We start from the raw sequence: 19,163 nt of genomic DNA on the forward strand, positions 1-19,163 counted from the left end.
AAGTTCATTGATGAAGAAAACTTTTTACATGAATTGATCGTCAAAATGTTAAATGATTTGGATCTTTTTATATTAACAATTCGGAGCATATATTATTATTTGGAGTCCAAATAAAACTATTAGAAAATGATTCTGAATAGCTAAAATGTGTAACAATTTGATAGAATTTTAAAGTTTCTTTTGTGCTTGAGTTTCAGCCTTCGGCCCCGTGTCCACAAAGCATAATTAGAGATACACGGAATGAAACTCAATTATAATTATTTGGAGTATAAGTTAATGAAAGTCAATCCGAGTAAAACTCAAGTAATTACTTACTCGGCACCTTATGAATTAGAGGGATATTTATAATTCGTATCCATTCAGTACATCAAAGTGAAATTTGTTGATTCATTGGAGATTAATTATATTTAATGATGACATCATTGTTGTAGATCAGACAATCATATTAAATGAATCAAAATAAAAATAATTAATTTCTAAAATTCATGTGCCAAATTAACTATAAGTAAAATCCTTTATTTTACTTATACTAGTTTCCACCCTTTTGGACCCCTATTGTGTATATTGATGGCCATGTATTTTGTACTAGTTCTGCATACTCCCCTTTCTAAAAACTCTATATTTTAATTAAATGAAATTTGTTTTCTTTTGCTTAAAAAATATCCAAATAAATTTCTTATTACTAAAATTTTAGACCATCTTTGGTTTTGCTTTTATTTTTAAATTTTAGTAGGAAAAGTTAATTTTAAATTTTATATAGATTTTTGTAAAATGTATGTTTGGATTAGTTGATAAAATTATGTTTTATATTGTTAGTTGTGTCAAATAAATATATTTTCTATTTGATGAAAATGATAGTTATACTTTTATTAATTTAGAATTGTCCGACTGTGTCTTCAAAAATAAACTGCCCAAAAGACCTAAATAATCCAAAAGGAAGAAAAAGACCACAAGAGTATATATAAAAGAATGCAAGGTTCGAAAAACTTTAAAGGGCCTATGGTGCCCTTAGAAAACCAGCCTGAGCAAGGAGGCCAAGTGCCCTTTGAAACCTTTGTTTGAGTAAAAAAAAAATGTCTTGCACAAAAAATCTCAAGCGATACAAATGCAAGAAGGCTCACATACACACAGGAAAGCTTAAGGGCCTGTAATCCCCTAAACCCCAATTAAAGTAGAAGCTCATATCATGTGGTGTCCACATGTGGCTTAGGTGGCATCCGCATAGAACTTATTAAAGTTAAGTCCATAGACTCAAATACGGACCAACCGCCCAGTAGGAAAACATAGCGTTGTTTGTTGCATCATTAGTGATGTCATATAAAAAACAACACAAAAATAATATTTTATTAATTTATAGAATCAATTATTTAACATATAAATGATATATATTAAAAAAATAATAATTGAGATGAAAATGGTAGTAACATATTTTTAATGAGAGTACATGTTGATGAGAGCAAAAAATGATATTCAAGTCTAGTTGGGGTAGAACGTAATGAAATAAAGTGCTAAAAAATAAAAGAGTGTAAAAGAGTAAAAATGATGGTATTATTATGATTTTCTAGTATATAAGAGAAAGATTGACATTAAAGTAAAATTATAAGTATGAAATTAAAGTACTCTTTCCAACTAAGGTTGTAGGCGAAATTAAAGTACTCTTTCCAACTAAGGTTGTAGTAAGAAAGTTCGATTGTCTTTTTTTGTCAGGGGAGCTCTCAATTACTAGACAACCATTAGTTAGTTGGAGAAGACCAAGTTGCTTGCGGATTTGGTGGAGAGTTCTCACAGGTTTGGTGGAGCATGATATTAAAATGGCTGGGTAAAATTGAATACCTCACGAATTTGGTGGAAGGTCATCTCCTAGCAGTTGGGAGACCCCTAATATTTGGGATGGATGCCTTCTTGAATTTTTAGCGATGCGGTTAAGGAGACGTTTTTTCCCCAATTGGAATCCAAGCTTTTAGGATTTAAGGGTTACTTGTGACTAGAGGCACTACGTATCTCGGAGAAAGTGGTCGGCCTTTATCTAACTCTGTGGGGTGTGCCTAAAAATCTTATGTGGATAGTACCTATGCCACCCGTGGACACCATATGATATAGGTTTTGACTTTAACTGATAGATTTCAAGTCCCTACGTTTTATTGCGGACCTGTGAGGTCTTCTTGGCTCCCGATCCCTTTGAATTTGGGTTAATTGGATTTCTTTTGGCCAATTTAATTTTTAGTGGCACATGCCAGATGTCATAGAGGCTCTACCTCTATTAGACTTTCTATAAGCATTGGGTCAAACTATTTTTATAAACATCACGTATAAATAAATATATTTATATTTTTATGACTATTTTAAAAAATTAAAAGAAAAAATAAAACAAAAACTGAATTAAAATTTGAATCTCATAAATTTAGATAAGAAACCTTAGAACATTACGGGGCCACATAGCCCCCCTTTTCTAGCTATAGAGACTTTTGTAATCACATTTTACTGTAACTATAAATTCAAAGAGCGGAAAAAATATTAACAAAAAAAGAAAAAAAGAAAGAAAAACGTGGCCACTCTTGGGGCGTGGGAATATTGAGTGACCACGGCGGCAGATCGTGGCTGACGTCAAAACGGGGGATAACGGTGAGCTGCGCGTCCGCAATCTGACGGTGGAACGTCGACCTCACATTCCCCCCAGTGCCAACCCTGGCACACTGACACGTCATCGTACCACTGTCCACATTATCACCTTTCCCATTACCATTCGACAGTTGGCCCGCACTTTTACCGACCTTATGGGAAATACCATTGCTACCCCTACTGTGGGTTCAACGTCCCGACTCCGGTCCTAAATAGGTCAAGCCTCTTCTTAATCTGAGTATAATAGTTTGCGTGACATATGTGGTTGACTAAAACTCCCATGACATTTGAGTATAAAAGTAAAAATTAAAATAATAATAATAATTTACTATTTTATTCTAAAATTTGATATAATTGTATGCAAATTTCATATTATTTGAAAATTACATTTGATATTATTGATGTTTATTTCTATCTAACAAATAGATTTATCTGTTAGCTAGAATAATCTGAATTTGTTTATAGTAAAAGAAATTGAATGAAAATTTATATTTATCCCAAATTTACTTATTACTTATTATAGATCAAATAAATCTTTTCTGACCAAATTACTCTTACACATCTTTAATGAGATATATTTTCACTTTTATAAAGATATTTTGGTAAAAATATACAATAAGTGAGTAATAGGTCAATCGAGGTAAATATGAATTTTAATATCACAAACTTAATTAATTTTAACTAATGAATAAATTTATTTATTAGATAAAAACAAACGCTAAGGCCAGTAAATGTATATTTTAAATCATAAAGAATTTAGACATAAATAATTATTCTTATATAATATGGTCACGTTTAACTTAGCAATTTAAATTAACAAAAAAGAAGGAAGCACCAGTTTCTCAACTTAATTTTTAATTTATTAGCGAAAGGAGGGCACAGTGGTTGCAGCACATGGAGGCTCCCGTGTCCGTTCCGACTTCCGAGTATTTAACCCCCAAATCAATCAGTAACAACCGCAGAGACGCTAACATGTGGTCTACGTCCCCCCACGGCCCCCTGGTCCACTTCGCTCTCACCTACACATCATTCGCCGTAGGAACCTCCTCTCCTAACTTGTATAACTCTATAAAACTCTAATTTGAAACGCAATTGACCTCCTCTGAAATCCTTCTCCTCCGCCAGAGCCACCTCACATGGCGGCCGGGATTTACATCGCCACTCCCTCGAGAACCGTAGTCCATTTTAAGCACAGTCCACTTCTTGGCCCGAAGCCCAGCTCACTCGCCGCACCGGCTTTACGGCTTTCCCACTCCCTTGGGAAATTTCCGGGGATTTCGAGGAAGAAGCCCAATCTGACGGTGTGTTTTGTGTTGGAGGATGAGAAATTGAGGCGTCTGGGAGAGGAAAGTGGGGAAGAGAGTAGTAGGAAGGAAATCGCGACGGCGGTGGCGGAGAAAGTGGCGAGGAAGAGATCGGAGAGGTTTACTTACCTGATTGCGGCTGTTATGTCGAGTTTCGGGATTACTTCCATGTCTGTCATGGCTGTTTACTACAGATTTGCTTGGCAAATGGAGGTTGATTACCAACTTTCCCTTTCCTTAATTTCCTCCTTTCTCTCTTAAACAAGTGTGTTTATGATTGATGAAATTTGTGGTGGGGCAGGGAGGAGAGGTACCTTACGCAGAAATGCTGGGTACATTTGCTCTCTCTGTTGGAGCTGCTGTAAGTTGTGCCATAGTCTTCAATTATTTTTTTGCTTCTTTTTCCATTTTCATCATAGACTGGAAATTGAATAAAATGTTCAGGTGGGAATGGAGTTCTGGGCCAGATGGGCGCATAAAGCACTGTGGCACGCTTCCTTGTGGCACATGCACGAGGTTACTTTCTTTAACTCCCACCAATACCTCTAAATACATACTAAATTTTTATTCGAATCAAATCAATTATACGTGTCTTCACAGTTTAAAAATATTAATCAATTTGTTGTGTCATGCGTGTGGTTGTTTTCTGTATCATAAATTTTTATCCAACTAAGTTTGGTTAGACCTCCGTATCAGAACCAAATATAATACGTACTAAAAATAATAATACCAATCAATCATATGTGAAATTTATTTTGTTATTGATTTGGTTACAAAACCTTTTCTTTTGGGGATTTGAATAAGAATTTTTCTAAAACACACACCATCCTTCAATAATTGACCACTGTTAAACTGTTGAGTGAGCATAATCGTTGTATAATTGAAGTGGGCATGATTGCAATGATTGAACAGTTAAAGTTGTGTTTTTGGACTGCAGTCGCACCATAAACCACGAGAAGGTCCTTTCGAACTGAACGATGTATTTGCAATAATTAATGCTGTCCCAGCCATAGCCCTTCTCTCCTACGGCTTCTTCCACAAGGGCCTCGTCCCTGGCCTCTGTTTTGGCGCTGTGAGTTTCTTCTTTCTATACTTGTTTTTCCTTATTCTCCAAGGCTTATTTGGTAATAACATTCGATTCCGCGCTCCTCATACTAGTTATTAGACTTTGTTGTATAATTAATTCAAATTCAATTAATTCGATCTAAATATGTACTTATGTCTTTGATGTCGTATTGTATGAGTTGACACGTCTTGTCCTTTTCGGATTTTTTATTCGTTGTAATTTTTATTTTTTTAAACATACAAATGATGACATGGTGTATTTTATTTTGAGAAAAAACTTTATACACTTAAACATATTATATTAAATAGAATAGAAAATTCAATTGGGCAATCTTGCACTCTCATCATACACCACCAATTCAATGTGATCGTCTTCTCGTGTATTCGATATTGCGTCTAATCATGGAAATGAACGGCGTTCATTTGATGTAGGGTCTGGGAATCACGATGTTCGGCATGGCCTACATGTTCGTCCACGATGGTCTCGTCCACAGGAGATTCCCGGTGGGGCCCATCGCCAATGTTCCCTATTTTAGAAGAGTAGCCGCAGCTCATCAGGTACGTAAAACAATAATAACATAGAAACAATGCAATTATCCACCTAACCAATCTCATCTAATCATAACTAATTACGCATTGATTAATAAAATAAAAGCTATATTTTTCTACCTTTTTTGTTACTATAATAAGTAGCATTTTACTATTATGATCTTATTCCATTTTGTTGCTTGGGATTTCAGCTTCACCACTCAGACAAGTTCAATGGAGTCCCATACGGATTGTTCTTCGGACCTAAGGTTGTCTTTTCTCTATTATAAATACTTCAAACGTAATTTCGTTAAATTATCCTGATTTTTTTTGGAAATTTTGATTTGATTTGTTTTGGGGTTATTGAGATTGATTTATGAGGTGGTTTGTGCAGGAACTTGAAGAAGTGGGAGGGCTTGAGGAGTTGGAGAAGGAAATTAATAGAAGGATTAAATTGTCTAAGAATTTTAGATGACATTTATTTCAGACATATTTTGTGATATTTTCCCACCTTAAATGGATTTGATTTTTGACTTGTGATTAAGGAAAAATATAGGGAACTAAAACCTCAATTCCTTGTCCTATTTTCTGAATTTTACAACTACATATTAATGAAGCTCACCTAATCTCCACAAGTAGATAAAATTATTATTATTATTATCTACGCTTTGGGCTTCAAAATCTCTTTTCAAAGTCTGGAATTCAAAGTGTGAATGTGCGCATCTGTATGGGGTGGAATAAAATAAAAAAACACCAACCTTATTGAATCAAACCATACAAGTTGTCTCTTGACATTTTGTTGCCTAACATAGATGTCTTTGTCTTTGTGTTTTCACACACTATACATACATACATACATATATATCTATATGCTTCCGAAATTGAATATCACAGGCTGCAATTGCATGCATGTGCAACTTGAGATTTTATTCTTGTGAACTTCATTAAATTCATCCTGCATTCTGTGTTTGTATCTTACTTCCTCCTTTTCTTTCTTGGAATTAATAATAAAGTGGTGGACTGTGAAAGGGAATTCGATCACTTGTTTTTGGAGAATTCTTGTGCTCTAAATTCGTCAAAAACGCACTTCTTCTACATATAATTAAATACTTGTCTCTAAATTTATACCTTTAAAACTTAAGTCCACGTTTGCAGATGTGAGTGTCATAAAAACTTAAGTCCACGTTGTAATTTTAAATTTTTTTAAATATAAATAATTTATATTCCACAAGACATTTTGATCAGTTCGTCGTAGAAAATAGATGAAAACTAACGAAATGGGCTGGTGACAATAGTTAAAATCAAGAGGATATTGATAATTTTTCAAACAATGAGGGGTACTTGTAATTATATTATATTTCAGTGGAACTCGTTCTAATTTATTCTAATAAAAATTATATCCTAACTAAATTAAATTTTATTTTAAATTATATTATTAACACTCCTGATATTAGATTCAAATACATAATTCGTCTATGTCCTTTACAAAGATCACATGTAAACCTCTTAAATTATAGTTGTAATTACAAATACACTCTTACTGATCAATAAAAATTCGAATACACCCCCATAAAATACCTTATTCAAAGGTGTACTTATAAATTAACTACTCGAATTAAGTTTTTTTAAGAAATTAATTTCATACGATTACGTGTGTGTACTCAAAAATTAAATTTACTTTTATTGTATTTAAGTTTATTGTTAATTGGAATTGTAATAACATATTAATATATATATTTTGCATGTATACATAATCATCATTATCAATATAACATATATTCTAGAAAGTGTAATTTTTTAATTTAATATAATTAATGTACTAAAAAGGGTTACCAGATAGATTTTGTATTTGATGTTGTTAGACAATAATAAATTTTAATATAAATAAACAAATTATAAGTTTCCATAAATAAAAGCATTACTAAAATTTATACGCGCAGATACTGCGTGTTTTCGTAATTATTTTTTTATTTTTTTAAAGAGAAGCAAAACTTTGTATTGCAATAATGAATACATCAACAAATAGAACGATAAAAATTATTATTCATTGTGGGAGAAAAAAGTAATATATAAAAGAATTAAGATAAACATATGAACCAAAGAGAAATATAAAACTTTAAAAAAATACCTAAAAGTAATTTTACCAGATCAAAAACATCAAGGGATGAATACATCTATACATACTCCCTGATTTTATGGATTGATTGTATAAATATCTGTCTTTTAAATAATTACATACACATTCGGCAGAAACGTCAATATTATTTACACAAATAACATTCTGTTTTTTTGTAAAAATACACATACAACCTCCAAAAAACTTCAATGTCACTGCATAAACTACTCCCGCTTTCTTTTATTGCCAAGAATAATTTTTATGATTATATTAATTTGTGTATACAAATTATAAACTATAAGAGGTGTGAATATAATTATGCCAAACATGGATATGACATCCTTAACTTATTACATAATATGGATAATCAAACACACAACAACTAATCCCACTCCTTCCTTTAACAAGACCTTGTTTGTACCAAAAAATCCACTTTCTTTTCCCATATCTATACTATTAATTCATTGAGATAAACTATCTATAATGTTAGTCTGGTGATACAACTTCCCATTTTATAGATAAGTTTAAGGTTATAAGTTCAAATTTCATAAAAAAAAATTATGGGTATTAATTATTACATTTTATATTATTTATTATAATTGTTTCGTTTTCTTATCTATATAGTTGTATTAATTCAATATTAATACATCGATTGGATATATTATTTAATTTTATTGAGATATATTCTTCTTCTTCTTCTTCTGCTTTATCGAGTACAATTCATTGAGTTGTCTTTTAAGGGACAATAAAATGTATTATGCAGACTGCAAATGCTTATTTTTAAGCGCTTATGAGCTTATTATTGAAATAAGTTAGAAAGGGGTGTTTTGATACTTTTCAACGGCTTAAATTAAGTTTATTTAAATCAAAAATTATAAGTAATTCTTTACCAATTTCTACAGCTTATTAGTAAATTTCTAAGTATTAAATTATTTTTTCTAATACACAAACTTCAACTTTTTTTCGCTTTTTCAAATATTGCAAATTTTTATTATTACTTAACTTACAACTTATTCCCACCACAAAGTACAAGTCTTTGCAGAACACTCCCCATGTGAACTAAGAAATTAGTAGATTTGTATGGTAAAAATGGGCTTGCTTATGAACTCAATTCACGGCCCATCTTCAATAGCCCAGTTTAGTTTTCAAAGTCCAACCCAAAATACATTCTTTGAATTTGGCCCAAGTCTTTTTATCATTTCTACATGTTGAAAGGCAATCCAAATTTATTTATAAAGTAAAAGACATTTTCACTCCTAATACACAAGTACCTCTTTTTTTCAATTAGTCATTGTGGCACACTGTTTCTGTATGCATATAATGAATAATTTTTTTACATTCTGTAAAATGTATTAGAAATAATATTATAAATAAATATAAAATATATGAATCAATATATTATATTAAAAATAAAAAAAAGAAAGAAAGAAAAATACTAAATTATCAATTAATGTAAAATTTATAAAGTTAAATGAGTTAGATATTTTATTGATTGAAAAGTATTATCAGCTTTACCAAAAATTGGTACAACAATATCATTAACTACCATTTATAAATGTGGAAGGCTGTTTCTTTTTATATAATATAGACTAGTGTTAGTCTAATATTTTCAGGGGGTATTTGTGTAAATATTTATCTCTAAATAGAGAGTGTAGTTGTTATTACAACTATAATTTTAAAGAGTGTATTTATAATTTTATAAAAGACAAAGAATATATATATATATATATATTGACTTAAATAAATGAATGTCAATGTAATTTACTCTAAATTATTTTATAACCTTTTTATACATAAAAAAAAATTCCTAATAAAGGAAATAACAGTTTAGATGCAAAATTATAATTCCAGTACCATTTATATGGAATTTTTAAAATAATTCAATTTTTTTTAAAAAAAAAACTCAACACATTTTAATTATAAAATTGAGAAAATTCGAGCATTTAGTCTCATATTCAAGTTTTTATTAAAACAAAATAGACGGCATTATATTAATTTGGCTGCTGACACAATTGATGGACCCGCATATTGCGCGTGTCATTGTCGTTTGGTTTTTTTATTTTTTTCAAAAAAAAATTCTCATCTTTTGATGCTATTTTAAAATTTTCATAAAATATATGACTAAATATATTGCGGTATTTTCAATTTTAGAATCATTTTAAATTCAATAAAGCGGAGAATCAAAAATTTTGAGTCCTTATCGTACAGAACTAAACATGTAATTTCGTCGACTTAAAAATTTTTAGTTATGGCAAATATAATAAAAATAATAATCCTTTTTTCTTTTTCTTTTTTTTTTTTTCCTGGATCTCCATTCATAAATACATTGTGAAGAGTAAAAAGATATAACTAATTCATGGTATGGGATTGGAGGAACAAAATATTGATCAATTTCAAGAATCATGAGGGGTGTGGGTTTGAATGACTTTTTTGGAGTTTTCAAGGTCAGTTATGTAATTACACAGGCGCGTTTGGCCCTCTTATCCTTCCCCAACAATCACAATACCACCAACAACAAAAGGAAATTGAGAAGTCAGAAATTCTGGATCACTCCTTGACATTTGACACGTGTCCAATACCTTCCAAGTTTCCCAATTTACCCTTCCTTTCCCCGTCTCTTCTCACCCGGCAATCTCATGTGATCAGTTATTTTACCCCCCGCGGCCCCTTTCTCTCCTCTCTCTCTCTCTCTCTCTCTCTCTCACGCGCGCTGATACAGATCCAAGCATTCTCCAAAAATCAATTCGACAAATTTCTCTCTGATTTTCGTCGTTGCTGTGGTTTCTTCGTTTCTATTGCGATTGTTTTCTGAAGGGGCCCTTCCTTCTTTCTCCTTGATTCCGTCAGGTTTGCTTCATTTTCATCCCGATGTTTCTTTTTTTTTTTTTATTCTTTTGGGGGGAATTGGGAGATTTTCTTTGTGGTTTTTTTTAGTCTGATGCTAATTAACGCGTAAAGGGATTGATCTTTGTTGGGATTGAGATTTAGGCATCTGGGCTAAGTGGATCCTGTGCTAAATTATTTGGGGTTTTTTTTTATTGGATTATGAATTGTTGAATTGATTTAGGATATAGTTATGCATACGGTCATAGTTCGTATTCGGATCTTTGCTTGAATGTTGGGTGGTGAACTTGTCTCTTGGTTGTCGCAATTATGCCTTTTTTTGTAGGATCTGAAATTGGAGATAAATTATTGTGCTGCGAATCTTGGACTTAAATGATTTTCTAGAATATTGAACTGATAGAACATAAGTCATCAGTGTATTTTATCTCTTGATGGTGCTGGTTTGTTTGATTCTTGGATGGATTCTTGAAATCTTTCTGTGGCAGTTTGGAAATGGTGGTGTTATAGTCGTGTCAATGACTGCTGCTAGATTATGAATTGATTCTCTTGATGTGTAATGTTGGTGGTTATTTGTGCGCTATGGCAGTTTGATATCATAGTTTTTCGTCTACTTTATTATTGCTTTTGTTTTGTGTTTGTGTAGTTGTATGATTGGCATGTGGGTGGAATGTTTTGAATGATGCTTTACCTTTTGTCGGATGTATCCTGATTTTATTCATCTTTGTTGCAGGAGGGAAGGCCATGTGAGATATTTTAAACTGAACAGATAGTTACTTAAGGTCAATTGAATCATTCCTTAATCTAGTGTGTGTGGTGTGTGTGTGTGTGTGTGAAATGAGTAGCAAGGCTAGTGGGAAATTGGGGAGAACAATGAGGGATAGATGCATGAGTTCTTACCAGTTTTCACTTCACCTTTCTCCTGTTATTTCTTTTTGGGAATGTAGTGTGCGCAAAATGAGGTATTCATTTAGACCCGAGTGGGTGTAGGTTTCATATATAGAGTGTTCTTCTAGTTTCCAAGTTTTCATTTAAGTTGTTGAGTATTCGAAATAAGTCACTAAGAAAAGGAAACATATAGGTAATTATATAATGTACACATGTTAGGGAAGTTTTACTGGGAAAGCTAAAAGGAAGTTGGGAAAATAGTAGATTTTGGCATTAAGTTAAGTGCGACTGGATATCATGGAGTGTGCTAAAATAACAGCTGGTGTTAGGAAAGCCAAGAAGAAACCGGTGAAGGATGAGTTAGATCGCATTAAACAGGCCGAGAAGAAAAAAAGGCGCTTAGAGAAGGCTTTGGCTACTTCTGCAGCCATTCGCTCTGAACTGGAAAAAAAGAAACTGAAAAAGAAAGAAGAGCAGGAGAGGCTTGATGAAGAAGGCGCCGCAATAGCTGAGGCAGTTGCACTGCATGTCCTACTTGGTGAAGACTCGGACGATTCAAGTAAAGTAGTACTAAAGGAGGATGAAGGGTTGACCCGGTGGGATTATGCTAGCAACATCAACATTGTTGTGGGGGGAAGACAGCAGCTAGTTCATTATCATGATCTGTCAAAATATTCTTGTGAAAATGTTGGAAGGGTCTCTGATACTTGTCAATATGGGCACATGTGGAATCTCTGGGGAAACTCTAACTTGGTGACCTCGTCTGATCATCTGGCTAGCAGCCTCTACCCTCAATATTTGGGAGAAGAAGTTTGGGGTCCTGTTGGTTTATCTGCTGGTCATCTTGCTGCTCAGGCTGTTTCATCCCTTAAGATAGCTGATGATGCACGGGTAGATGCTCTTGTCATCAACCATATCTTATGAGGGTAAAGGAACAATCATCTGTGGTCTAGTCACGTTGTGCTGCACTAGATTATGTTGTCCTGAATAATGTTCTGTATATGCATGTCTGAAGTGAGTTCACCTATCTTAGTTCTTGGATCTCAAGCTTGTATTATCGCCAGGTTCAAACTTTGGCTTAGGAATTTATTATGTTTTTTGTTAGTTGAGTCTTCGTCCCACTTTTCGCGACTTGGCTTAATAGTTTATGATTTGCTCGTTCGGTAAAATGACATTTTACAACTGACCACAGCAATAACTAATTATCTTTCAGGTGCTGTTGGATAGCAATTGCATGTTTTGCTGGTTTCTCTTGTTTGCCAAGTTTCTGTTATAGTTGTATTTCACCCATTTTCACCACAGCACTGGCTTTCTTACTTCTTTGTGATTGTGCGAAACTCTGGCGTTGCCTAGCTTAAGTATGTAGTAAAGTATTGGTGCCGACAATAAAATTGTGTAAAATATGAGCAAGAGCAGTCGGCTGGTGGTGCTTAAGCTTTTCGTTTGGTATATGATTGTTGGAAGTCTGCATCATGGTGGTTAAATGAACATCCTCTCTGGCAGATTTGCATGGTTACAATTATAGCTGTCTTTACTGCTTATAGCTTTATTTATCACTTATGAACTATTTAGCAATACCTATTTATGGGCTTTCTCATGCCAATCAAGTTCGATTTTTGGTTACAAAGTTCTTGATTTGATTATTTTCTTCAATACAAATTGGTGGTTGGTGGTAGTGTGACTAGTTTTAGACTGTGCTGATCTGAACTTTTCTTGAGAGCTTTTCTGAATCGGGGTTGTGGCCTTCAGTTCAGCTGATGCTGTTCGAGTGAGCTCCCTGCCTAGTAATCTGGTCAATGCCAGTCGACACAAGTGCCAAAATTTTAAATATCAAGTTGCCATATTTGTAAACTTGTCTTGCTATAATAGTCCAATCACCAGAGAGAGAGCTTGCATTTACTTCAGAATGCACAAAATTCAAGGTTACCGTCGTTGATATCTATTTTTCAAATGTCAAATTTTTGGGCAAATTCACAGTTGAATAAAACTAATCATTTTACAACAATCCACAAGGCCCAAGACAAATAGAGATTGCTAAAGGTTTTGGGTGCCCTGAGCCCCTGACCACAACAAATACATTGCAAAAGTTGGCAGTGAAAATACAGTATCAGGTATCACGATGAGGATTCAATCTTAAAGGTGCTTCATCGTCTTGTCTCTGTTGCTGATGTGCTGCCTCATCGTTCTTATTTTCTGTTTCTGAACTATTGGATGGTTTAGCACCATTCGAAATTAGGTTCTTGAACCAGGTAGTCTGGAACCTAGGACTTCCTCTCGTAGAGTTTCCAGGAGACTCTGGAGCAACCACCGAGTTGTTGGATGCAACTCCTGCTAAAAACCGGTATGCCACCTTGCTAGCAGATATGATTTCAGTTTTAGCTTGCCTCAACTGCAGCACCACCAACATGAGCAAGACATTAGAACAAGAAGCACATTTTTCACACTGGACGGTAACCAGAGCAAAGACAATAAAAACAAGGGACAATGAGGTGGGAAGATATAGGAAGTTCCTTAATCATGCAGATTATTTTCAATTTAAAATTGCATTCCCGGCTCAACTGAATATTGAAGCAAATACATGAATGAACTTGGTAGGGCTGTAAGCCAGTAGGTTCCACAAAAAGGTTGAAGGCAAGCTCAAAATTCTCTGTAGGAAACTTCCACTCAATGGTCAAAGGAAGAAACAGAATAAGAGAAAGATGGAATCTTACTCGATATGCTGTGTTTCCAGCTATTTCCGCAGCAGCATCACCAGCGTGTGCAAACCTGTTAACCCAACCTGTTACAAAAACCATAAGTTCACAGTTGCAGAAAATCAAGGAGAGGGTAGGGAAGATGTCTCATGATAATTAAAATTGGAAAAAGGAGAACCCTATGAGTACAAATGCACAACCACAAAGCGTGGCTGTGGTAGCCTGCACTCCGAGGTGTAAGAAGGTGGGTGGAGAGTTGGTTCAAGACAATCTACTAATTGGCTTCTAGTTACATATCCACAGGCTTGAATTCACCATGGAAACTACAACACAATCAAGCTGTTATATGCAAATAAAGTCTCAACTTAAATATAAAGCTAAGCATGATTCAGAATCAGACTATCAAATGAATTTAGCCCAAGTATCAAATCAACTTAGCAGATGACGGGCTAAATATCAAATTTATGTTATATGCTTAGACAAAAATGAGAATTTTGGCACATAAGCAGCTGAACAGAATTCTAACATAAAAGATGTGCATTTCACTTTTTCAAGGAGTTAAATTTGTTTCAAACAGAGATATGTAAAAACTGATGCAAAGTTGTTTAGCATAAAAAATTGCTTCCATGAAATTTCTGTTTTGGGACCGATGGAGATGGTAGACTTGCAAAAAAAAAAAACATGAAAATATTCTGTCTAACCCAACAGAAAGCTAATGTTTGATTATTTGTAGCATTTCCACGCAAACTCGCACGAATAAATAAAACTACAATTATGCACATTAGCTGAAGAATACCTCATTCCTAAACCAAAATTCAAGGGATAGACGTCGCTTTTATTACTAAATTAAATGTTGCACATGTGAAACAGCGGGAGTGAGAGGGGAAGAGTGAAATTACCGGGAAGTTTTGGCACGCCAAGTCTCTCACAGAACTCATCACAGAAATGATTGCAATTCTTCGATAGCAAATCGTATGAGTGTCCAGGCCACTCTCTACTAAGTTCCCTCAGTATCTGATTGACCTTGTAGATAGAGAATGATGTTCTCCCAAGTTTAATACTTTCACGGTATGTATACATTGGATTCTTTGTTGAAGGACAGCTAAACACCCCAGTACCCTGTTCACAGAACCCAAATGACCATTCTTCATCTCCATAAACCTGTTGAGCAAGTGAATTTTGGTTAAAAGAGCGAACACTTCACCTCTATGAGTCCAAAAGCATTCAATATCATATAGGAGGAAATTTTCAGTGAGGAAATTGGATGAAGAGCTGTTCTCAACTTATGGGCTGGACGGGCAAAATGCATTAGCAACAACAAGGTCGCACCAAACTCTCATCCAAGCCCAATCCAATTGCCAATCCAAGAAGATTAAGGTTCTCTACTAAAAGGAACTGTCACAAGTAAATATAGTACATCACCATTTTCGGGAAGTGAAACAACAGACTAGGCGTACACAGCTCTACAAGTTGCTCTTGGTACTTTCTGGAATGCTCACCAAATCCTTCAAGGAATTGTTAACTTTTCATCTACACCAGCGGTTCAAAAGATTAAAGCGCCACCATATTTTGCCAAAACCAGAAATTTTTGGCCCGTTGCACAGTATCCTCAATTCCTCAACAAGATTCACAAGTTCCCAAACCCGCCCATCCACCTCCACCCAACTCCAAGAATCGAAAGCATAATAAGAACAGAAAGATGCCTCCTCCGATATATTGAACCCGGAAGGGTCATAGGACCACAAATCAGAATACGATGGCGACAGAAATCCAACATAGTAAGACTCAAAAGTGAAAGCACAGGAAGTTTCGGTATGTAACCAAGAACTCAGATGGCCAAGGAAATACTTCATCAAACCAAGTACACGGAGCAAAACCCTAGATCTACTCCAGAAACCAATCAAAGTAAACAATTCAAAAAAACCAAAAGAACTAACTAAAGTAATGGGGAAAGAAATTCAAGTGCACATAAGAAGCAAGCAGTAAACACACAAATCAACAAAAAGAAGATAGATTTACTAACCTGAACAGCGCTATGGAAGATGCCACCGAGCCCAATTCCATCTTTGAAGATCTTGTTGATCTGCATAATAGTGTTGTTAGTCTTCTCACTACCACTATTCGTCACGTCATATACATGGAGGGTCACCTCCGTCATCCTCAATTCAATTCCTCCCAACAGTTTCTACTCTCTTCAAAACCCCAATCCCCCTCAAAAGAACACAGACCCCCAAATCTCTCTCTCTCTCTCTCTCTCTCTCTCTCTCTTCACCTCCCCCCCTCTCTCTCTCTCTCCACAGATTTATATATGGATATTGAAGATTTCTACTTTAATTTGAATGAGGGAAATGACAGAATGAATAGAGTAGAGTAGTATATTTACTGCAAGAATTCAAAATGAGGAATATCAATGATTGTGAGCAATGGGAAGAAAGAGATGAACATTCACACACTTTTTACTTCGATGTGCGCGAAATGACGCATAGAGGGAAAAACAAATGGTCAATACCTCAATTTGTAAGTTTTTGGGGGACCCTTTTCAAAATTGAAATGGAATCCATTTTGATTTTCAGAATTTATTAAATCAATTTATGGGAATTTATTTTTCTTCTTCACACGAATTAAAATTCAATCAAATAGATTTTTAAAAAATAAAAATTGATGTCCCCCACTTAGTTTTAAATATTTCATTACTAATAATATACAAAAATTAAAAATAATTATATTTACACCTCTTATTTATAATTTATTTACACAAATCACCCTAATCTTTTTACATAATTACAAAAAACATCATTGACAGCTTAAAAATAAAAATAATCTGTGTAATGATATTGACATTTTTCATAAACTTCTGTGTAATTTTTCAAACAGCATCAGTTGTTTGTATAAATAATTTTAACATTTCTAGTGAACGTATGTATATTTTTTCAAAAAATAATAATAATTTTGTGCAAATAAAGGTGCATAATTTTCCTAATTACTTCAAAATAAATGGAGTAGATATGGGGTTAAGTGATCTAATCATCAATATTAGATCTGAACCCCATATCTAATCACATGCAGATATTTGATTTCGAATCTAATCCTACTTAAGTAATTTTAGTATGAATATTTTAGAATTTGATGAAATTATTATTCAGAATGTATATTACTTAATATTGTGTGAAAGAATTTAAATGAACCGAAAACGAGATATTCGAGCTGACTTCGATATTATGATATATGTTATTTTTCTCAAGGTTCGTAAATTATAATTATTAACTATGCAATCATTAAAACAATATATTATATGTTTAATAGAAATAAGTCATTATTTCTAATTAAAATTAAAGGTATATTTTAAAGAGCTCTTTTAAAATTTGTCATAATTACAGATATTGAATCGTTGATTAAAAAATTACAAATACTTATAAATATTTTTTTTATTTGAAAAAAAAATACCCACGTGAAATTATAATCATATAACTTTACCCTAATATCAATCATATAATCATAAAAGTTGCCCACAAAAGAAATTAACGAATACTAATTTAGGATATTGGGCTGTGGTCACATATTCCTTCTTTAATTGACATTTATGATTTAAATTTGACATCTTGTAGGAATTAAATATTTCTTTTAATTAATTTCTACCAATTATTATTATTTAATTTTTTATTATAAAAAGAAAAAAAAAATAGGAATTTTGAGAATGGTGAATTACATCAACAATTCTTGATATTAGGTTTAAACATGCAATCACTCCATATTTTTTATAAAATTATAACTACATATTGATATTGTAGTTGTAATTATAAGTACACTTTCTAATCGGTGGTACAAACACCTCTTAAAGTATAGGGATAATTACACAATCGTCTCCTGAAATTTGATGCAATTAACATCATGTGGTTTGAAAAATTACATTTAGCACTATTAAAATTTGCTTCTATTTAGTTAATAATTTCATATGTTAGTCGAAATTCATCGAATTTGATGAATTAAACAAAAAAATTGAATAAAATCCATACTTACACTCGATTGACTTATTACTGATTTGTTGCAGGTTAAATAAATTTTTTTATAACCAAATTATCCTTATACATCTTCACACGTCAATGTATGTGAGAAGATCTATCTTCATGTTATAAGAGTAATTTCGTCAAAAAATATTTATTTGACTTGTAATAAGTCAATTGATAGTAAGTATGAGTTTTTATTCAGTTTTTTTTATTAATATCAACAAATTAAGTAAATTTTGACTAACGGACATATTTATTTATTAGACAGACATAAGCAAACCTCATAGATACTAGATATAATTTTTCAATTATAAGGAGTCTATATTTAATCACATCAAGTTTCAAAGGAGTAGAATGTAATTATACCTAAAGTATATATTACACTAACAACTTTTTAAGTGTATATTGTAATTTTACAAAGATAGAAATATTTATGTGTATTAGATATAAAAAAAGGGACAATTACGCTCTCCTCCCAAGAGATTTGGTGTAATTACACGTAGACCTCTTGTGATTTGAGAAATTACATCTAACAAATAAGTCTATCGTTAGTAAGAAAATAACTGAATTTGCTAATATTAACAAAAAAAAAAAAACGAATGAAAATTTATACTTACCATCAATTGACTTATTACTGATTTATTGTAGGTCAAATAATTTTTTCGGACTAAAATACCCTTATAACGATGAAAATGTACATCCTCTCATACATCAACGCGTGAAAACGTATGAGGATTACTCGATGATAAGAAGATTTATTTAACCTGTTATAAGTCAATTGAGGATAAATATAAATTTTTTTGTTCATATCAGCAAATTCGGTGAATTTTGACAAAAAAAAAAAGATATTTATTAGATGAAAGTAAATATAAGGGATGCTAGAATATAATTTTTTAAACAAAGAGTTTACCTATAATTACATCAAAAAAATTTTTAAAAAAAGAGTGTAACTATCCAAAAATAATAATAATAATAATAAAAATAAAGTAGGTGGGGGTGGGGGGTGCAAGGCCTAGAAATTGATAAAGTGGTGGGGCGGTTTTTGTGGAGAGCACGCTATTGTCATTATTATTAAGTGATAGTGCTACAGTAACAGTAGTAGTGC

General features: G+C 32.9%; 3 protein-coding genes across 3 annotated transcripts; 2 read left to right on the top strand and 1 right to left on the bottom strand.

Annotated features, from left to right (window-relative positions):
* Positions 1 to 3,574: 3,574 nt before the first annotated feature.
* Positions 3,575 to 6,088, top strand: LOC105166704 (beta-carotene hydroxylase 2). Its single transcript, XM_011086156.3, has 7 exons — positions 3,575 to 4,136; positions 4,225 to 4,284; positions 4,368 to 4,439; positions 4,861 to 4,995; positions 5,421 to 5,546; positions 5,729 to 5,785; positions 5,911 to 6,088. The coding sequence occupies exons 1-7, from the start codon at positions 3,756 to 3,758 to the stop codon at positions 5,989 to 5,991; spliced, it is 912 nt and encodes a 303-aa protein (XP_011084458.1). The 5' UTR covers positions 3,575 to 3,755; the 3' UTR covers positions 5,992 to 6,088.
* A 4,180-nt stretch (positions 6,089 to 10,268) lies between these two features.
* On the top strand, positions 10,269 to 12,591 carry LOC105166703 (uncharacterized). The gene is made up of 2 exons (XM_011086155.3): positions 10,269 to 10,479; positions 11,207 to 12,591. Exon 2 carries the CDS (start codon positions 11,659 to 11,661, stop codon positions 12,283 to 12,285), a length of 627 nt encoding a protein of 208 aa, XP_011084457.1. The 5' UTR covers positions 10,269 to 10,479; positions 11,207 to 11,658; the 3' UTR covers positions 12,286 to 12,591.
* Positions 12,592 to 13,277: 686 nt separating this feature from the next.
* LOC105166702 (deSI-like protein At4g17486) lies at positions 13,278 to 16,508 on the bottom strand. The gene is made up of 4 exons (XM_011086153.3): positions 16,078 to 16,508; positions 14,954 to 15,215; positions 14,073 to 14,140; positions 13,278 to 13,750 (listed from the first exon to the last, which is right to left on the bottom strand). Exons 1-4 carry the CDS (start codon positions 16,210 to 16,212, stop codon positions 13,469 to 13,471), a joined length of 747 nt encoding a protein of 248 aa, XP_011084455.1. The 5' UTR covers positions 16,213 to 16,508; the 3' UTR covers positions 13,278 to 13,468.
* Positions 16,509 to 19,163: the final 2,655 nt, after the last annotated feature.

Source organism: Sesamum indicum, linkage group LG7 (genome assembly GCF_026168435.1).
Source record: "Sesamum indicum cultivar Baizhima isolate 11 linkage group LG7, ASM2616843v1, whole genome shotgun sequence".
Taxonomy (NCBI): domain Eukaryota; kingdom Viridiplantae; phylum Streptophyta; class Magnoliopsida; order Lamiales; family Pedaliaceae; genus Sesamum; species Sesamum indicum.

Bases quoted from the DNA above. Each gene is read 5' to 3' on its own strand.
- LOC105166702 (XM_011086153.3), bottom strand. From the start codon at position 16,212: ATGACGGAGGTGACCCTCCATGTATATGACGTGACGAATAGTGGTAGT. The intron at 15,216-16,077 runs GTTAGTAAATCT...CTTGCTCAACAG, and splicing joins TCTTCCATAGCGCTGTTCAG to GTTTATGGAGATGAAGAATG. The intron at 14,141-14,953 runs GTAATTTCACTC...TTTTTGTAACAG, and splicing joins TGGCGTGCCAAAACTTCCCG to GTTGGGTTAACAGGTTTGCA.
- LOC105166704 (XM_011086156.3), top strand. From the start codon at position 3,756: ATGGCGGCCGGGATTTACATCGCCACTCCCTCGAGAACCGTAGTCCAT. The intron at 4,285-4,367 runs GTAAGTTGTGCC...TAAAATGTTCAG, and splicing joins CTCTCTCTGTTGGAGCTGCT to GTGGGAATGGAGTTCTGGGC. The intron at 4,440-4,860 runs GTTACTTTCTTT...TTTGGACTGCAG, and splicing joins CCTTGTGGCACATGCACGAG to TCGCACCATAAACCACGAGA.
- LOC105166703 (XM_011086155.3), top strand. From the start codon at position 11,659: ATGGAGTGTGCTAAAATAACAGCTGGTGTTAGGAAAGCCAAGAAGAAA.